The following is a 20,454-nucleotide window of genomic DNA, read 5'->3' as shown; positions in this document are numbered from 1 at the left end:
TTTTGGAATCGAATGTGTTATCAATGAAGTCTATGGATAAAAAAATTCCCTTATATACTTTTTGCACGCTATCTATCAAATAGCAAGTTTTTCTGAATCGATTATGTTCAGAGTGTGCAGAGACATCAATTTCACAATTCGCGTGAGAATAAGTGTAAAAACAGTATACTGTTTTTAAAGTTCACGAGATGAAATAAAATTACATCTTACACAACAAACAGACAAATTTTCTTTTTATTTTATGCTTAAAAACAAGTTAAAACGAAATTTCCATAATTCTAACGATAATATTAAAACTGTTTCCCCCATTCAGAGACCCATTTAGTCTGAATTTCTCATTAAAAACAAGAAGTCTTGAGCTGAAAAATAAGTCCGCCAATCAACGTTAAATGACGGTGATATTTATTCATTTTATTAAAAAAATATGAATGATCGCTTGTTTTAATAATAAAAACAAACAATTCTTGTAGGAGAAAAAGTCCAACCATCCATCCATATTTCTGTTACTTATTGCGAATTTATATTAGACCTGACTTTGTTAATTGTAAGCGGCAGCCATTTTTTAAAGTTGTGTATTTCATGGGAGGAAAAAAATGTGTAAGATTCAGGGGGATATAATTTGGATTTGTTAGTCATACACCTTTTTAAAAGAAAGACAACTTATTTGAGGATTGTAACAGACAAGAAATAAGTGTTGACAGATGTGAAAACATTCATAAAAAGGAGCTAGGAAAATGGAAAACTTAGAAGCTTGCTCTAGAACGCTGGGTTGTTTTACTTATTTTTCGAGTGATGGCTGTCAATGCTTTTCAATTTTTCAGGAGGCATATGACAGTTATTGCTCGTAGGATACTTTAATATGCCCAAATGTCATCAAGAGCAGTTTTGCATGGGGAAGGAATGTATTTTTCAGACTGTAAAAATGAAACAAGAAAAAATTTAGAGACGAAATTTGGTGATTGGAATTTGAATGTATCGAAGTATTATTTCTTCTTTTTATTACTTTTGACATTTAGGTTATTTATCAATTTCAGCTTTGCTTTTTCTTTAAACAGCCTGACATTGTCAGAATTGTCAGCAAAAATAAAATTGAGGTACCACATGGGGAAAATCTTAAAAAAGTAGTTTCGTCATTGAAAAGAGTGAAATTATATTTTGATAATTTTCACTGTGAAATTACCAAATATAATTTTCACGGATAAATTAGTAATCCACTGAAAATCATAAAATAAAGTATTTTCATCCGCATTAGATATAGTCCAGCTACAGTGAAAATTATATTTTATGAATTTCACTGGTTGTTTATCAGAATATAATCATCTGATATATAACAGTTAAAGATTGGCAAGCATGAAATAAAGGATATCATTTGCATCTGTTAGTCATACATCATTTTTTAAGAAAGAAAACTTATTTGATGAAAGTTACAGAAAATGAATAAGTGTTGACAGTTGTGTAAACATTCAAAAAGCGGCTAGGAAATTGGAAACAGTTAAATTGTTAAAAAGCTGCATATAGTGGGATCATATGGTGAAATAATTGTTCACTTTGTGATAAAAGCAACAAACTTGGCATGTTTGTTGATGAACCAATTCTGTTCAATTTCAGCTATGGACCCATCTCCAATTTTCAAAATGGCCGCCATTTTCAAGATGGCCGCCAAGATGGCTTCCATAAGATAAAACAATTACTGGCAATGAGAATACTGTTTAATAAATTGATAAATTGTTATTAAATTTACCTATTTCATGTTGCACACATATATATCGTTGTTTATCTCTAATAAGATTTGAATTTAAGTGCTGTATTTATTTCAAAATGGCTTCCAAAATGGCCGCCAAATGCACAAAAAAGTGTTTTTTATGTACCAAAGTATAATTGATGTATTCAGTACTTCTATTTTGATTGTGTATCACTTGAAGTCATAGTAGATAGGTTGAACAAACCAAGATATACCAATATTACTAACAACACCATAAATTACACAGACCCTGAACCTCGCCCATAAGTCTATCCTCGGTCACAATCTCCACCACACAGACAAAGAGCTGTGCACATCAAGTCAGCTTTGATACATTTGCACCTCCCACGACAACCAATCTGGGGACTACAGCTACACTTCAGTAACTCCTGGCAAGACTCGGAGGCCTGTTGTAGTGTTGTCCAGAACGGCTCCCATGTATTACCCTGACCTTTCACCCAACCCCAGTTACTAGGACAAGGAAGTTCTGGGGAGGGCAAAAGCGCCTGTCCCCAGCAGTACCCAGCCTGATATGCAGTTCGTCTAGTGTGTTGTAAAAGTGCTGCATGGGTTGGTGGAATTCCATCAATAGATCTTCCTTTTCGTGTGAAGAGGTCTTTTCGCGCTTCATTGACTCCTGTAGCAGCATTTGATCGGTCGTACATAAGAATTACAAATCGCTCCAACGTTGGCATAACAGTGGCAATAGAGTCTTCTGTTGGAGTTTTACTAAGAACTTGAAATGCTTCGACAGCTTCACTAAATGCTTTTAAGGTACCCCATGCTGTCTTTTTACCTTTGCCACAGAATGATGAAGTTTGATCACATCCAGTAAACGCATGGAATGCCGATAAACAACTTGCTATATCTTGACCAAGAGCATTACAGAGTTTATGTACAGGTATATATCTAAATTGTTTTCCAGTGCCAAATGCTATCCATAGCTCTTGTACATTTATATGTTGAAAGACTGTTATAGCTATGACAACAACATCTGTGTCAACAGTGCGTACAAGGACTTTTGTATTGTTCAGCCTTGCAGCATGAGCAACATGAAGTAAAAGCCTTGTATCTGCTTCTTCGTGTGTACATGGAGATATGATACTACTATCTTCTATTGGTGTATTGCTCAGAACATCTGATCCTTTTGTGGTTATGATCTGCTTATTGTTGTCACATGTTAATGTTATCACCTGATCTGCTAAATACCCAAATAGCTCTGTTTTGTTTTCATCAACTCGAAGAAAGGCTTCCCAACTTCCAGGAATTCGTGAATCTGACTGGACTCTTCTACGAATACCTTGTCCACGTTTGCCTCTTGTTGTAGCTTTTAGACTATTTGTTATGTATTCATCCCAAACAATGTCCACTCTAGAAACACTCTGTATCTGACGCTCAACGAACGGTATAAACACATTCTGTGAGTACTCAAGGAATGTTTGACAGCCATTAGGTTTTAATATATTGATAATGGCTGCACCATCGAAAATCTTTACATCAACATCTGGTATTTCATATTCAGATGGACATACTTGCTCGAGGCAGTTTAACAATTCAGATTTACAACCAAATCTTAAATGTCCGAACTGTGAAATTGAAGGAGGATACTTGCTATTCTCATGGAGAAAAAACTCATCAAGGTCCCCTTTGCGCACCTGACAAGATACATATAACTTTGAAAAAAGTGAACAAGTGTCTTTAAGTGAAGAAATTTGTTGTTTCTCCTTGCTTTTTTCTTTAATTGCAGGCCTACTAAAAAGCGGGAATTTATTCTGCTTTATAGGATCAGTGACAGGCTTTTGTCTGGTATCAAATCGTTCAGTAATGAAGGTTTCAAATTGTTCTTTGCCAACTCTTTCAATTTGCTTGACGGTGTCCTTCACCTGATCATCGAGTATGTTCCGAGTATCTAATACTAAAAGGTCCTCTGTGTAATCATTAAAGGGATTTCCAAACTCTTCAATGACTGCACACAAGTCTTTTACTTGTTTTCCAAATCTCACTTGCGTGCTTTTGTTCTGTTCATGGTGCTTAACATCTTTATCATCGGTTAGTGAACTGTTCTTACAATTCTGCCCTTGCTCGAATTCTTGGAGAGCTCTTGCAATCTCTGGTCCTGATACCATCCACCGTAATAGCTGGTTTGAGTTTTCAGTAAGGCCAATAGCACCACCATCACCTTTAACTAATTTATTGTTTTGTTCATGAGCTTGGTCAATGGGAATCGAGGAGAAAGCATGATGAGTTTTGCGGATTACAAAGCGCCCATTTTCAAACTGCTCAGCAATATTGGGATGAATGTGATCTAAATTCATCAAATCACGAACATGTACTGATAACCATCGTGCATAGTTTGGATGATCCAGGGCAAAGAACCATGGTAAAAGGTTTGTAACTGTATCTTTGTATAGCTTGAAATTCCCTTCTCGTAATGATTTCACAAACATTAAAATTGACTGTTCTAGTTTTAATGTAATCGACCAAAACAGAAACTGTGGACTTTCATTTTCTCTTTGCGTACGCCAAGCACTAAACTCAACAGCTGTTGTACCTTGGTCTCCAACATGTGACTCAAGAAAGGACTGGTACGCCTGATACATCAGAATATACAAGGCACATGCTGTTACTTGATGAGCATGGCGGGATCGGGCAACATGAGACGCTTTAAGGAACGAATCTGCTGTACCTGCAGAAGCAATATTGGCTTGCACAAGTGCATGTGTCCAGCCACTATCCTGTAACCAATCTCCTATCGTTTTCAAAGCAGCAATCTCAATATGAAGACCTCCAAGCAAGATTACAAACTTGGCTTCACCATATATATCAGGCCAGTCCCACTGTATTTGTTTAGCTAAAGCATAAAGTGGCTGATCGCATGTCATTACTGGGATTTGTCCAGGGTTAAGGTGATGTACAATACCTGCTATGATACTCATAGAATGACGTATCATGGACACAGACTTGGCTTCATCATTGAATAGTGGTAATAAAGCACCAATGTCAACAGGAGAATCATACTCTTTCTGAGTGGCCACATTGGCATGAAATGCTGACCATGATATCGCTGTATCTTGTGATTCTTTTGACTCAACCTCATTCCTCACATGTTCCAACCACCTAAAATGGACAACAAAGTTAAACATAAGATACCTTGATTAACTTCATGACTCTTTCAGATTGAAAATATTGTCTACTTATGACACAATTATGTACAAAATCAATTATGAATACCAAACATGAAGTGTTTTTAATGTAACAGAGCTTACTTAACCAATAAAGTCTAAAAGTATGTTATAACTCTATGATGATCATGTCATTTAATGCATTACAAACTTAAACTAGAATTCTTGTTAATCAAAAAACAATTTATACCTTTCTTCGGTTTGAAGCGCTGGTAGAATTTGTTGACAGTCACTTGCAAAAGGTCTGTTTGCCTCCGGAATTCCAGATTTTCTCTGGATAGCAACAGGCGGTATGTTAGCATAAGAATCTGGAAGTTGTTTTAATCTAGTTTGTTGGTCACCTTTGTTGATTACATTGACATTGCGGGCTTCTCCAGGACACTCTCTTGTCGGATGCTGGAAAATAGAAATTCCAGTTCCATGGAATGAACCATGAGCTGTAGTGGAACTAGGATTGTGGTCAATGTTATCTACAGCAGCGGTGGTAAATATATTTCTGCGAAGAACAGAAGGACATACAATATTCTCCTGCTCAAACTGATCACAGACACTATTGCCCATCTTGGTTGAAAGTTCCAGCACCCTGTTATAGGAAATTGAAATTCCAAGATTATTGAGTTTATCAATGATACCACGTTTTCTAGTCTCGGCATGGATCATCAATCCAATATATATTGGCAATGCAGGTTCCCTAGCTATTGTGTGATATGTGGACACTGACTGATTCCTGCGACGACTGGTTGAATTAAATACAATAAGTTGTGCTATACTAAGTACATTCTGGGCATTAGAAATTTCATTTTCTTGATCGACGATATTTGGACCCCTAAGTATCATTTCAATTAGAGCTTTTAATGATTTTGGGATTGAATCTTGTTGACATTTGTCAGAAAATGTCCCATTAAAGTCATATGAGTAACTTTGATTGAAAATGTCTCTTCTTATCATCGATGCTACCTTGCTAAGAGCAATTGCTTCATCATCATATACCTTCTCAGATGCCTGTTTTATTACCTTGCCAATGTCTTCATTATGTACTAACAACACATCTCTGCCCTGTTTATGAGACTCAATGTCTGGAATGTGTTCCATTATGCGCTCCTTTAATCTAGTTGTATTAACACGGCTGGTAGTATCTACACCTAAATTGGCTAAACGTGAAGAATACATCTTGGCAAGATCTGCAAGCTTATGTATGGTTATTGAATCACTGGACTTACTCTCTTCTATATACGACACTAGTTCTGCAAGAGCAATGCCATGTAATTGTTGACAAGATTTATTTGAATCATTTTCTGCTTGCAGCTTCCTGGACCTATTGTAAAGGGTTACCAAACAATTAGAATGATACATGGCTTCTTGTGATATGAGGTCTCCCGCACTAAGTTTTGCTAAAAGAACTGTATCTTGTAAATCTAAAGCACATTGTCTAACTTTTGTGTCCATTTCAAATGTGGAAGCTTGATGAAGATCTCCAGATTCTGTATTACAAAAGAAACATTTTTTACAATCAGCCACTGTAGCTGCACCACAACTCTTACGAGTTATTTTGTTTGGTGTACTGCTGTCAGTTTCGGCCTCAACTTTTAACTTGTGCTTATGTAGCCTTGTAAGTTTCAGTTTGCTAAATTTGTTACGACAATTCTTGTGCCATTTAGCTTCATTTTTTAAGAGAAGTTCAACTACATCTTTCTGTTCCCCTAATAATGTTGAATTTATCGGTACTGGAAAATATCCAACTTCATGATAACTAGATATATCACTTAGCAGTGTCTCATAGCCTGCACCTTTAGAAACATCATTGCGTTTAATCAATGCGGGACACTGAAGCGCTTCCCTTGAATGTGTTTGACAGAGAATACAATGTAACCAATCTATTGGACAGTGTACTAGTTTAGACTTTGGTGATGTTTGTGGCACTTTAGGCGTGACGTCATATAACCTTGAACTTGAAAAAAGCACTGGGTTCTTTGTAACATTTCCCACATCTCTCTGGAAGCTTAGATTCTTACCTGAAAATATATTAATTATAGATAACATATTCAATATGTCTGTCAAATGAAGTATTTTTTCTGCTTTTGTAAATTTATGTTATCAAAAATTTCTAAAAAAATGCTTATTACATTACTTTTTGTTCTAGACTAGACTAGACAGACCTGGACCAGACTAGACTGGACTTGACTAGATAGATAGACAGGTTTGTAGGTAGGTAGTAGGTAGAAAGGTAGGTAGGTAGGTAGGTAGGTTCACAGATTCATAGATTGATGCATAGATACAAACATAGATATATACATAGACAGATACATACATAGAAACATACATAGATAAATACATAGATAGATGGATAATATCTAGACATAAAGATAGATAGATACAAAGATACGTAGATACATACATAGATAGAGGGATAATAGATAGACAGATACATGTATAGGTTCATAGATAGATATATGCATATAGATACAAAGATAGATACATACATTGATTCATTCATAGACATACATAGATACATACATAGACATACATAGATACTTAGATACATGTACATAGATACAAAGATAGATACATACATTGATTCATTCATAGACATACATAGATAAATAAATAGACATACACAGACACATACATAGATGTGAAGGGATAATAGATAGACAGATACATAGAAACATAGAACCTGAAGCTTACCATCAAGTGATTCCATGTTAATCATACGATGCCTAAATACATGAATGTTCTGACGTTACATGGTGTGGCTGTTTCAATTTATATAGAGCTGCTATACTGGATCTTCCTAAAAAGATAAATAAACTTTTTTATTTACGTGTCATTGTCGATGGAATATTACTTTATAAATTGATTTTTTTTGTTTGTTAAACATTGAAAAATATAATCTAATTAAACTGCAATGGTACCGACATATGATAATCATGTATTATAGAAAGCATTGCGGGTATTTATTTCCTTAGTTCGCCAAATTCCTATTAAAGTAACGCGGTTCTGATTCAAAATAAGAAAAAAACGATATTAATTGTAATAGTTGTACAAAACAAGCTGTTGATTAACATTAATTCGTCAATTTATCCGAACACTATTATATATCCGAAGACTATGACAGTTTTTAAAATTTTTGAGCATGACTCTTATAAGACATATCTTATGTTAAATATAATTTTAAAAGCAAGGCTACAACATCAAGAAAGTAATCCACTTACCTAATTTTCAGCAAATATTGTAAAATCTTGAAACTTTTCACACAACAGTTGAAAAAAACCTGCACAAGAAGTTTTCTTCTGCTACACACAAATGGGGAATATCAAACAAAGGGAAGTAACTATGCTAAATTCTTTATTTACTTAATCATAAAAAATAAAGCAAAACATTCTGGAAATTATCAATATAAGTATAACGAGCAATTTTGCACCGTACGTATGTAATGCACATTTTGAAATATTTTGAAAACCTAAGAAATGTCTGCGTGCCAATTTCGAGATTGTCCTATGAGCTTTCTTTGGATTTGAGCTTATACGTAGCACATATCAGGCATGCAACTCGTCAGTCAGACATGTACAGTACTGTGTTAAGTGTATAAACAACTAAAGAGTATTACAGTATTTCAAAAAGACAACAACGTGTGTAAATCTATGATTAAAAGGTAAAAATATGTGATTTTTAAGGATTTTTACCATATTTTTTTCACCTTTTTACCTTAAAACAACACAAAATTGAAAAAAATATCTCAATAACATATTTATTTTTTATCTAAATTTCAATTTCAAGACAATAGATAATAAAATATTGTAATATTCCATTTGTATTATCAAGTAATCACCACAAATATTCAACAAAAGGGCATTTTCTTAATTTTCGGACATATTGGCAGCCATCTTGAAAAATGGCGGCCATTTTGAATTTTTCAAATTGGGTCCATAGCCTATATAACCTTATATACTTTGAACTACCATTGTGCAAAGTTTCATGCTTTTATCACAAGGTGAACAATTTCACTGTTTTCAAGCACGAAATGATCCCACTAATAACGGACACTGGGCTGTTTACTTGTTCTTCGGACTGATGGATGTCATTGATTTTCAAGTTTTCATATTGCACTAGGCAGCTATTGCTGGTAGGATACTGAAATGTGTCAAATGTCACCAATAGCAGTGTTGCATGTGGAAGGAATTGTAATTTTCAGACTGTAGAAATGAAACAAAAAATTTTGAGGAGCTATTTGGTGATTAGTAATTTGAAAGAATTGAAGTAAGTTTTCTTCTTTTTATTACTTTTGAAGTTTTAAGTTATTTATCAATTTCAGCTTTGCTTTTTTTCTCTAAACAGCCCTGACAATGTCAGAATTGTCAGCAAAAATATAAATGAGGTACCACATGGGGAAATATTAAAAAGTAGTCTCGTCGAAATTATATTTTGATATTTTTCATTGATTGTGAAATTTTCAAATTTATTTCATGCTTTTCGGTGGTTTATAGAAATATATCAGTGAAACAAAGACTGATTACTTCACTGTTTGAAACAATGAAATAATCATTTTGATAATTTCACTGTTTTGAATATTTGAGCCCGTTACGTTGTTTCCTTAAAATACAAGCGTTCACAGTACTGGAAACCAACTTAATGATGTCCCGTCGTAAATGACGTCACGTTGTATTATTACTTTTCATTTAAAGTATTAGGTTAAACTGTCCTTTTAAACGTTTCTTTGCATATAATATAGAGGATATATTTTTAAAAAGACATTCAACCTAATACTGAATGAAAAGCGCGCCAAATAATAATACAGCTTGACGTCATTTACGACGTCACGTCATTAAGTTGGTACCCAGTTCTGTGCACGCTGGTATTTCACTGAAACAACGTAAGGGGCTTAAATTCAAAACAGTGAAATTATCAAAGTGGTTATTTCACTGTTTCAAACAGTGAAATTACCAGTTTTTATATCACTGATATATTTCTATAAACCACCGAAAAGCATGTAATCAAAAAAGACAATTTGTTTCGTTTAGTGTAAGATCGAATTTCAAATATATTTCACCTCGTGAACACCAAAAGTTCATATTTCACTTGTGGCTGCGCCACTCGTGAAATATACCTTTTAGTATTCACTCGGTGAAATATATTCCGATCTTACATTAAACTTACCAAATATCCTCTATACAATTTTCACAGATAAATCAGTAATCCACTGAAAAGCATAAAAGAAAGGTTAATCTATTAATGTGTGACTGTGTCACTGATTTTGTCGTATGATCTTGTTGTTTTTAGCAATACTCACAATATCAAAATCTTCAGATCCCTCTGATGCCAAAGAAACTTCAAAAGCGGCAACATGCTCAACATCAATATAATATGCCATTGTCTGAAATAGATGATACAGCAATTAAAATTATACCTACAGATAGTTTCCGTTTTTTACAATATTTACCTCCCTTGCCAACAGTGGTAGCCATTATTGGCGTCCGAGCCGAAGCGCGACGCCCCTTCTGGAATGAAACAAGTTTGCTTCTTTAAAATGAAGCATGAGAGATGTCTTTTTGCTGCTGTGGTTCGAAAATATTTGGGAATATTTTTTATAAATTACAATTATTTAACAAAATAGAATTTATTAAATATATTGAATATAGTATCATAATGAAAGATTGTTTTACACTTCATTTTTTAAAATGTTTTGAAAGATTATATGCCGGAGAAATGGACTTTTTTCATGGCGCACCCGCACTCAAGAGCAAGCCCATTGATCGGCTAATTTTTGCTAGGGTTTACTTATTGTGACGGCGGAGAAAGGGAAAGCGACAAAAATATCATATTCAGACGCTCGTTCATTGGTTGAGGTTCCTTTTTTTCCGGGGTTTCAAATTGTAACAAAAGGGAACGTGTTTTATGTTTGACTATGATACAAAAGAGAAAAAACATCAAAACACTCGACAATCTGATTAATACATGGGGGCTACGCCCCTCATACAAATCAGATGGTCTCATGTTTCGATGCTCTTTCTATTGCTAAATTTAAAATAAATTATATATTAATATATATGTTAAAAGTAGTTTCAAAATCAAAAGTTTCTTGTAAAATTCAATAAGCAAATTTTCGGTTGATGTTTCGGTAAGTATATGGAAACATTTCTACTACATTTTCAAAAACGGGCATAAAGTATTTTAATCAAATAATTTTAAGTCCAGGATTTACATAGAAAATGTTTATATCATTTGATTGGAATAAACAGTATATATAGCTGCATGCCTCCAACCACAATATTTGATGAAAATCAAACTTGAGTAAAATGTGTGCCATTTGCGCCAAAAAATCTCCGTTGCGGCCCCTATGCAAAAATCGGCCCCTATACGTTTCGGCCCTTTTCCGCGAGACATTTCGGCCCTTTTTTAATTACATTTAAAAAGGAATTTTAAACTTAAAATCGTTAGAAAAATGAAGTATATTGATTGATTGATTGCACACAAACAATATTTATTTTATATTTAGGTATGTTTTTTTTTCAAGGTGTAACAAATTAATTATCTAATTATTGCTAATTAGAGGTTAGTAATATCAAAGAAAACTTCAAAAGTTTTAAACTTATGATTTGATAATATTTTAGATTATCATTATAACGTTCTGATTGAAAATCTGTCACTTTTATTGTAAAAAAGTGTTATTTGTTAAAAAAAAATGCCTGTTTACAATGTATTGTTTGTTTTATTATAATTTAATAGTTGTTAATAATAAATGTTTAATTTATGTGTTGTTCTTTGTCTTGCTTTTTAAATGTTCAAGTTAAAAAAAAGCTTGTTGATAATAAGCAGGTGAAAATCTTTTTCAGTGTTTGTGTACTATGTTTTGTTTAATAAAGTTTATGTTCTGTTCTATTTCTTTTGATCACTACTATTTTAAAAGCCTCATTCAATTACAAAATCATAAAATTTAATTATTCAATTAATTCTCTCATTCCCTTATTTCATTCATTTCTTGAAATGCTATTAAAATTCTGGCATAAAACACGTAAAAGTAAGACTTATTCTTAACCAAATATTGGGCCGATTTGGTAAAGGGCCGAAACGATGGGGCCGAAACGTCTTTGGAAATTTGAGGCCGATACGTCTTGGGGCCGAAATAACTCGAAAACGTTCAAAAGTTTAAGGAGCAGCAAAATTTTGGCACACGGTTCACTCGGTCATAATTTTTATAATAGTTCATGGTGATACTGTAGCTATAATGTTCACTGTAACTATTTATCGGAACATGAAATAGTAAAGCACTACTAGTATTCAGAAAACAATACGGTAATCGACTTATACAGTTTAAAATATTAAAACGGTATGAGACATTAACGTGGGCTAAGTAACGTATTAAATGATATTTTCTGATTTTTCTATGTACCGATTTGTTCACTTCGATGTTAATTTTTCGTTTAAGTTAAGTCGTTTTTTGAAACGGAGCATGCGCATAACAATTTTTGTAGACTGTTCCTAATGACTTTACGCTTTACATGAGATTAATTCACTACAATCAGATACGCAAAAATGGATGCCGCCAGCAATCAGTCTGAACACTGTGGAGAGGTCTGATGACCTCTCCAAGCAGATTTTGTAAAAGGGCGACAGCAACTTCTCGGGCCTTTTCGACGGTCATAATAGCCGATTATTCCGATTGGTATTTAGGGTGTTTGATTATCAAAAATGAAATGTCCCGAACAATGAATAGCAAACTTTATTACATGCTTTTCGGTGGTTTATAGAAATATATCAGTGATATAAAACTGGTAATTTCACTGTTTTAAACAGTGAAGTTATCAATTTGATAATTTCACTGTTTTGAATTTAAGCCCCTTGCGTTGTTTCAGTGAAATACCAGCGTCCACAGTACTGGGAACCAACTTAATGACGTGACGTCGTAAATGACGTCACGTTGTTTTATTATTTGGCGCGCTTTTCATTTAGTATTAGGTTTAATGTCTTTTTAAAACGTTTCTTTGCATATAATAAAAAGAAAAATTTGTTTAGTTTAGTGTAAGATCGAAATATATTTCACCTTGGTGAACACACCAAAAGTTCATATTTCACTCGTGGCTGCGCCACTCGTGAAATATACCTTTTGGTGCTCACTCGGTGAAATATATTCCGATCTTACACCGAACTTAACAAATATCCTCTATATGTTTCGTGAAGTTTGCAGCCTAGCAGCCTGGCAGTCTAGCAGCCTGAAGTTGGTAGCCTAACAGTCTGGCAGCCTAGCAGCCTGTAGTTGGCAGCCTAACAGCCTGGCAGCCTAGCAGCCTTAAGATAACTAAGAATAGTACAAACATGAAAATAGTCGGAAATAGACCATTCCACGCCTTTTTTCAATATCGTGATCTTTATTTTTTAAGATGTTGAACTTTATCTTAACATCTTTTTTTTTATTCTGACGCTTCGAAATTTGTGAAGTAAGCAGCCAAACATCCCAGCAGCCTTGCAGCCTAAAGAAAACTAAGGATAGTACAAACATGAAAACCGTCGGAATATACTTAGACCATTCCACGTCTTACTTAAATATCGGGATCTTTATTTTTTAAAATATTGAACTTTATTTTTTTTTTTTCATTCTGACACTTCGAAATTTGAGAAGTTAGCAGCCTAAAGAAAACTAAGAAAAGTACAAACATGAAAACGGTTGGATATACATCAGTAGCACTTCCTTAGATCATTCCACGCCTTTTTAGCAATATCGTGATCTTTATTTTTTAAGATGCTTAACTTTATCTTAACATATTTTTTTCATTCTGACGCTTCGAAATTCGATAAAACAGCATATTAAACCCCGCCTATTAAGTAAGCACGAATTTCTGATAAAGCGTTATCATCCTGATAGACAATAGTGTAGCGGAAATGATCAGTGTCCCTGTGAATATGACTTGTAAATAGTGCATATGCTTAATCCTCCTTATAAATATATTATATGTATGTCTAAAATGGAAAAAGATTCTAAAGTCTTCAGGACATACGAAGGATGATCAAAAATTAACTGGACTGGGGCTGTCAATTCAAACTTATATCACAATCAATCGGAAAAGTATGCCATATCTAATTTGATAACGCAAATAGCTAGTACGTTACAGCGAATAAAAAACCCATGGCAACGCACACCCTGCGCAGCGCATTAATTTGCGCTGAAAATAGGCGCTTTATGAAGCGTATATTTTACAATATGACACAATAAGATTTCAAAATACGCCGAAACGTCATGTGCCACATTTGACGTTGTCAGAAAAATTGCTTCATTTAAACCACACTTATCTCTGCAATCACAATTTATATGTCACATGTAAAAAAAATGCGTTAAAATTATGCCGTGGGAACGTCACGAAATTCGATCAATAAGAAATTGTGTCAATAGTAAGTCGAGAAACTGTCTAAAACATATAAATAGAAAGGGATAATGGAAAAAGGGACAAGGTTAAGGTAGCAACAGCTAAGTTTTTGATTGAAATAAATGTTTAAGAAAGGGTGATTGAGAAATTGAAAATAAGAAAAATAAGGGAGAGGCAGAAAGAAGAAATTTTCAAGGACGTTGGTGACGTCAATCGCCGAGAGAGACGTTGAAAAATGGCAGGCGAGTGACTGCGGACATTATTAACGATGTTCGACAGTAGTTACGGGACTGATTAAGGAATTTAAAATGATAAATATTAATATTTATTTATCACACTGGCAAGCGGTTGGTTTATGGAGAGTTCGTCACAGAAGAGGTGGATAAAATATAGCCGTTTGCTGCTGTCGGTAAAGTTATGACTGAATTACTTTATGTTTTAATGTTTTACCGGAAACACCTAGTGAGACTGGAGCCCACATAATGTACTTTTCCAGCTTATTACACGCACACGGTGCAATTCATTGCCATTTTTGCTAACACTTGTACAGTTTAACGTGGGGACGCCACTTTTGCCTATTTTAGGTTAAAACAACTACAATTGTGTGCAAAAACGGCACCTTAGTATTTAATTCTAGTATTATGTCATGCATGATGTTAGAATATGATAAACATTTCAAGCCAAAAAACTTAGGCGTCACCGATCTCATTTTCTGCTCATAAATTTCATTTGTGTTTACTTATTTGGTAGTAGAGCAGAATAATTCAATTTTAAGAGGTATTTTGGTAATGAAAACTGATGGCTGAAGTGATTACAGATTTGAAACCTATGTGAATACTGATGGCTGAAAATAACAAAGGGCAATAACTGAAAAAATAATGCAGGGTAAGTTATCATTTTTGTGTGCTGCACGCCTCCTTAATGAGATCTATCCACCTATATATGAAGTTTCAAGTTGATATCTCAAAGGCTTTCATAGTTATGCTCTGGACAAAAATTAAGCATGAAAAATAATAAAGGGCAATAACTGAAAAAGTATGCAAGGTAGAGTTATCATTCTTGTGTGCTGCACTCCTCCTTAATGAGACCTATCCACATATGAAGTTTTATGTTGATATCTCAAAGGCTTTTTAGAAATACTCTGGACAAATTTAAGCATGAAAAATTACTAAGGGCAATCACTGAAAAATTATGCAGGGTAGAGTTATCATTCTTGTGTGCCACACTCCTCCTCAATGAGATCTATCCACCTATGTAGTTTCAAGTTGATACCTCTAACACTTTTTGAGATAAGTTCCGGACAAAAAGTATGAAAAAATAACAAAGGGCAATAACTCAAAAATTATAATGAGAAGAGTTATCGTTATTGTGCACAGCATTCCTCCTCAATAAGATCTATCCACCTATGAAGTGTCATGTTGACATCTCAAAGACTCTTGAGTTATGCTCCACACAGGTGACAAATTAAGTATGAAAAATAACAAAGGGCAATACGTCAAAAATTATGAAGGGTGGAGTTATCATTCTTATGCATTGCACTCCTGAATGAGATCTATCCACCTATAAAGTGTCATGTCTATATCTCATAAGGGTTTTTTTAGTTATGCGCTGGACACAAATTTAGTTTGAAAAAATAGTAAAGGGCAATAACTGTAAAATTATGCAGGGTAGAGTTATCATTCTTGTGCACTGCACTCCTCCTCAATATGATCTATCCACCTATGAAGTTTCAAGTTGATACCTCAAATACTTTTTGAGATATGCTCCGGAAAAAAAAATGTCGGACGGAAGGACGGACGGAGACTATTTCTATATCCCCCGCCGCCTTTCGGCAAGGGATAAAAATGGATCTTATTTACTTTTCATGTGATAAACTTGAAACCCAGATCGGTGAATGGTTTCCTCTAATTAAGAACATTTTTAATTCTGACTCCTAAAATGATATCGTTTCAGTTATTTCGTTTTAGTTTTGACTGTAAACTATGGAAGCGTCGTAGTGCCAAACCTGAAATATTTTTATCTCTTAATTAGTAGATACTAAGTCATAATTAGTAAATAGTAAGTACTAATTATTAGATAGTAAGTGCTAATTAGTAGATAGTAAGTTATAATTAGTCGATACTAAGTCATAATTAGTAGATAGTAAGTACTAATTATTAGATAGTAAGTGATAATTAGTAAATAGTAAGTACTAATTAGTAGATAGTAAGTGCTAATTAGTAGATAGTAAGTTATAATTAGTAGATACTAAGTCATAATTAGTTGATAGTAAGTACTAATTATTAGATAGTAAGTTATAATTAGTAGATAGTAAGTACTAATTAGTACATATTTAGTAATAATTATTAGATAGTTAGTACTAATAAGTAAATGCTAAGTCATAATTAGTAGATACTAAGTCATAAATAGTAGATAGTAAGTGCTAATTAGTAGAATAAGTCGTAATAAGTCGTAATTAAGTAGATACTAAGTATGTACTAATTAGTACTTACTATCTACTAATTATGACTTATTATGTTCTAATTAGTACTTACTATCTACTAATTATGACTTATTATCTACTAATTAGTACTTACTATATACTAATTATGACATAGTATCTATTAATTAGTACTTACTATCTACTAATTTTGACTTATTATGTTCTAATTAGTACTTACTATCTACTAATTATGACTTATTATCTACTAATTAGTACTTACTATATACTAATTATGACATAGTATCTATTAATTAGTACTTACTATCTACTAATTATGACTTATTATCTACTAATTAGTACTTACTATATACTAATTATGACATAGTATCTATTAATTAGTACTTAGTATCTACTAATTAGCACTTACTATCTAATAATTAGCACTTACTATCTACTAATTATGACTTAGTATCTACTAATTAGTACTTACTATATACTAATTATGACTTAGTATATACTAATTAGCACTTACTATCTCCTAATTAGTATTTACTGTCTACTAATTATGACTTAGCATCTACTAATTAGCACTTACTATCTACTAATTAGCACTTACTTTCTACTAATTAGCACTTACTTTCTACTAATTAGCACTTACTATCTACTAATTATGACATAAAAACATTTCAGGTTTGGCACTAGGACGCTTCCATAGTAAACTCTACTGATTTTGGAAATGTGATAAACATATATTTTCTATTACTTAATTCGATAAATGAAGTAGTAATATTTTATCAAACGTGTTCAATAATTCAGTACTGAACCCTAAGTGACATTGTACTGCACAGTATGAGTTAAACCTGGAAACTTAAAGACTGTTGTTTCCTTATTTCTTATACATGTATTATGTTTTTTTAACCAAATGTAAGATTGTAAGATATATATATCAAATATTTACATATACTGGGATCCTACATATTACCGGACAAAATATGAATTTTACCCAAATAATTTTGGGTTCTTTTTACAAGTAAACATTACTTTAACAAACATGAAATTAAACATTTGACCATAGAAATGTGTCTTTAAAGTAGGGCATTATAAGAGAGAAAAAATCGTGTAGACAGCTCAATTTACCGGACATAGCGTTTCAAATTTTTTGAAGTCGTGAATTGAAATTAATCTTTAAATAATCAGCCAGGAAACTACAACTATTGAAAGGCAAGGTTGAGATATTTAACAAAAACAGTATGTCACTAAAACAAGACACTGCAGTCATGCTTGTTACGAAGAGGCCAATATATGGGGTGTTATTGAAATTAACACTATTAACTCGATTAACGTATTGATTCTTCATGAATCTTAAACGTATGAAACATTTTGATATTTAAATGGAATTCTGTTCTTTGTCATACAGTTTCCTTTTGGTCATCATTGTAGCATGTTACAAAAGCCATACAATTTATTTTATTACATTTCATGTAGAGATTCCTCTCATGGACGTAACCCGTTTCCTTATATGTTTTTAATGTGGATTTCTTTGTAAACGACAACAACGAGGACTTAATTTAAAATTATTTTTATCATCAAAATATGTTACGATTGTATCCTGAGATAACGTGGAGAAGAATTAAAAGTTAAACCTATCTAATATAACCCATTTAGGGCCTCCTTATTCGGTCATGCGCAGAACAGATTATTCCCCCCGCATGACCAGGTCATGAAACAACTAGTAAACAAAAGGGCATGTTAGTAAATAAAGAACTGAATCAACCATATTTACCTGAGAGTGGTTTTGTTGTTATTTACTTTGAAATGGAAAGTATGTGTACAATTCAGACCGGATGATTTTTGAATCAAAGCAAAAATAAAAGCGCTATTCAGCAGGAATAGCTTTTGTCCGGTAAACTGATTGTCCGGTAAACATGTAGGATCCCAGTACACATGATGCGCACGGTTTATAACAATATCATTGTGGCTAAGCTCTTTTGTATCATAGGCAGAGATAAAAACACGTTCCATGTTGTTGCAATATGAAACTCTTTTATGAAATATATGAAAGTGGGCGGAGTCAAAACTCATATTTATTTTTAGGGACTTCTTTCGCCATTTTGTTTGAAAAATCTGATAAATACAAAACAACTTTTTGTTGAATTTGTATTGAAAACTATCTAGAATGATAGAAAATGGTCTAACTAAGAAAACAAATCCGAACACCAATATCTTTAATTCAGTCATTAACGCTGTACAGACGTTTAAAGAGTTGTTTACGCGACGTCACAATATATCGCTAAATATCGCGTGTAAAACAAGACAATATTTATATTACGGCGCGCTGTACAATTACAGTTGCGTAGCAAGCAAAGGTGTTCGTAACCGTTTTTCTTTGATAAACGGCTCGTGAAAATATATTCCATATTTCACTCAAACGAAAAATTATCCTCTTAATCTCTGAAGTAGCGTGAGTGTTTTAAGTAAACTGAGAAGGGAGCGTACTAAATATGACATTTCTATCGTTATCCCTTTCACTGTCGTTACAATAAGTAAACCCCGGAAAAATAATCCAATCAATAGACATGCTTTCGAGTGCGGGTTACTAAAACTGCACTCCAGTTAACGCACTATGACTGTATATGTATACGATGTATACACCCCCCATGTAAGACAAGTCGCGTGCTTTAAATGTCGTCATTGACGCGCGACTTTAATGAATGAATCGCGTTCTTTGGATGACGTCATTTTTCCGTTATGAATGAAGTTGTATGTTCATACGCTACTATAAGAAAAAAGTGCGTAATGAGAATATCAGTTTTCATAAATTCTGTTCCGAAAGAAATTGACATGTAATATGCAAGAAAAAGAATCAAACACCGGCTGTTGGTACAGACGGGAATATCTAGCTCTCGGGAAACTGTTTAGCGAAAACTCGGCAGAGCCTCGTTACCGCTGTAAACAGTTACCCTCGAGCTAGATATTACGGTCTGTACCGGCAGCTGGTGTAAGATTCTTATAGTTTTTCATGTTTAAGAAGCAGGTTCTGTTATTCTTACGGGAATTTCTTTTTTGTGTTTGTTGTTAAACCTCGAACTCAAGGTCTTTTTAAGTCCCAGGTTGAACGTAAACTAATCTACCAAAGGAATTACAATGGAAGGAAAATGGAAGCGCAACTCGAAAATCTCTTTGCATAAATAATCATATTATGTTAACTAAACTAAAGAAACACGTTTCTCTGATGTCAAAGTGCTCTGCTTTGTAAACAATTTTTGTCAATTCTTCTATAAAAATGGTAATAGCAATTATAAAAGTTCCAAAATATGGTTGTTGTGTGTATTTATCATACATTCTATGTAATGTTGGCGTATTTAGTGGTCGTTTTGCACACATTTGTACGTGATTTAACCAAAATTAGGCAAAAGTGGCGTCCCCTTGTCAAACTGTACATAAGTGATTGCGCAAATGGCAATGAATTGCACCGTGTGCGAGTAATTAGTTGGAAAAGTACATATGTGGGCTCCAGTCTCACTAGGTTTTTTCCAGTAAAACATTATTTAAGCATAAAGCAAAATTCAGTCGTAAACTTACCGACAAAATCAAACGGCCATATTTTATCCACCGCTTCTGCGATGAAATTTCTACCCCGGCTTCGATGGACCCACTGCTTCTGCGAAAGCTCTGGCCAGTGTGATTATTATGTTTTTGGTTTACAATTGTATAACTCATTTTACTATTCTTCGTAATAGTCTTATCGTCATT

General features: G+C 33.6%; 2 protein-coding genes across 2 annotated transcripts in view; both read right to left on the bottom strand.

Annotated features, from left to right (window-relative positions):
- Positions 1–1,696: 1,696 nt before the first annotated feature.
- LOC132754808 (uncharacterized) lies at positions 1,697–8,894 on the bottom strand. The gene is made up of 3 exons (XM_060745520.1): positions 7,609–8,894; positions 5,114–6,935; positions 1,697–4,858 (listed from the first exon to the last, which is right to left on the bottom strand). Exons 1-3 carry the CDS (start codon positions 7,631–7,633, stop codon positions 2,011–2,013), a joined length of 4,695 nt encoding a protein of 1,564 aa, XP_060601503.1. The 5' UTR covers positions 7,634–8,894; the 3' UTR covers positions 1,697–2,010.
- Positions 8,895–8,907: 13 nt separating this feature from the next.
- The window catches only part of LOC132754809 (uncharacterized), a 31,266-nt gene continuing 19,719 nt past the window's right edge, over positions 8,908–20,454 (bottom strand). The window contains exons 4-5 of the mRNA XM_060745521.1: positions 10,211–10,294; positions 8,908–9,054 (exon numbers count right to left, since the gene is read on the bottom strand). Of these exons, the coding sequence (XP_060601504.1) occupies positions 8,908–9,054; positions 10,211–10,294 (231 nt within the window). The remainder of the gene's footprint in view (positions 9,055–10,210; positions 10,295–20,454) is intronic.

This window comes from Ruditapes philippinarum, unplaced genomic scaffold, assembly GCF_026571515.1.
Source record: "Ruditapes philippinarum isolate M1 unplaced genomic scaffold, ASM2657151v2 ctg6186_1_1_1_1, whole genome shotgun sequence".
NCBI classification, from domain to species: Eukaryota; Metazoa; Mollusca; class Bivalvia; order Venerida; family Veneridae; genus Ruditapes; species Ruditapes philippinarum.
The sequence above is the reverse complement of the archived record's forward strand: the minus strand, read 5'-3'. Positions and strand labels throughout refer to the sequence as shown.

What these genes read in the sequence shown, in the direction of transcription:
- LOC132754808 (XM_060745520.1), bottom strand. Translation starts at nt 7,633, where the DNA reads ATGATTAACATGGAATCACTTGATG. An exon ending in TAACATGGAATCACTTGATG is followed by an intron (nt 6,936 to 7,608) that starts GTAAGCTTCAGG and finishes ATATATTTTCAG; the next exon opens with GTAAGAATCTAAGCTTCCAG. An exon ending in GCGCTTCAAACCGAAGAAAG is followed by an intron (nt 4,859 to 5,113) that starts GTATAAATTGTT and finishes TGTCCATTTTAG; the next exon opens with GTGGTTGGAACATGTGAGGA.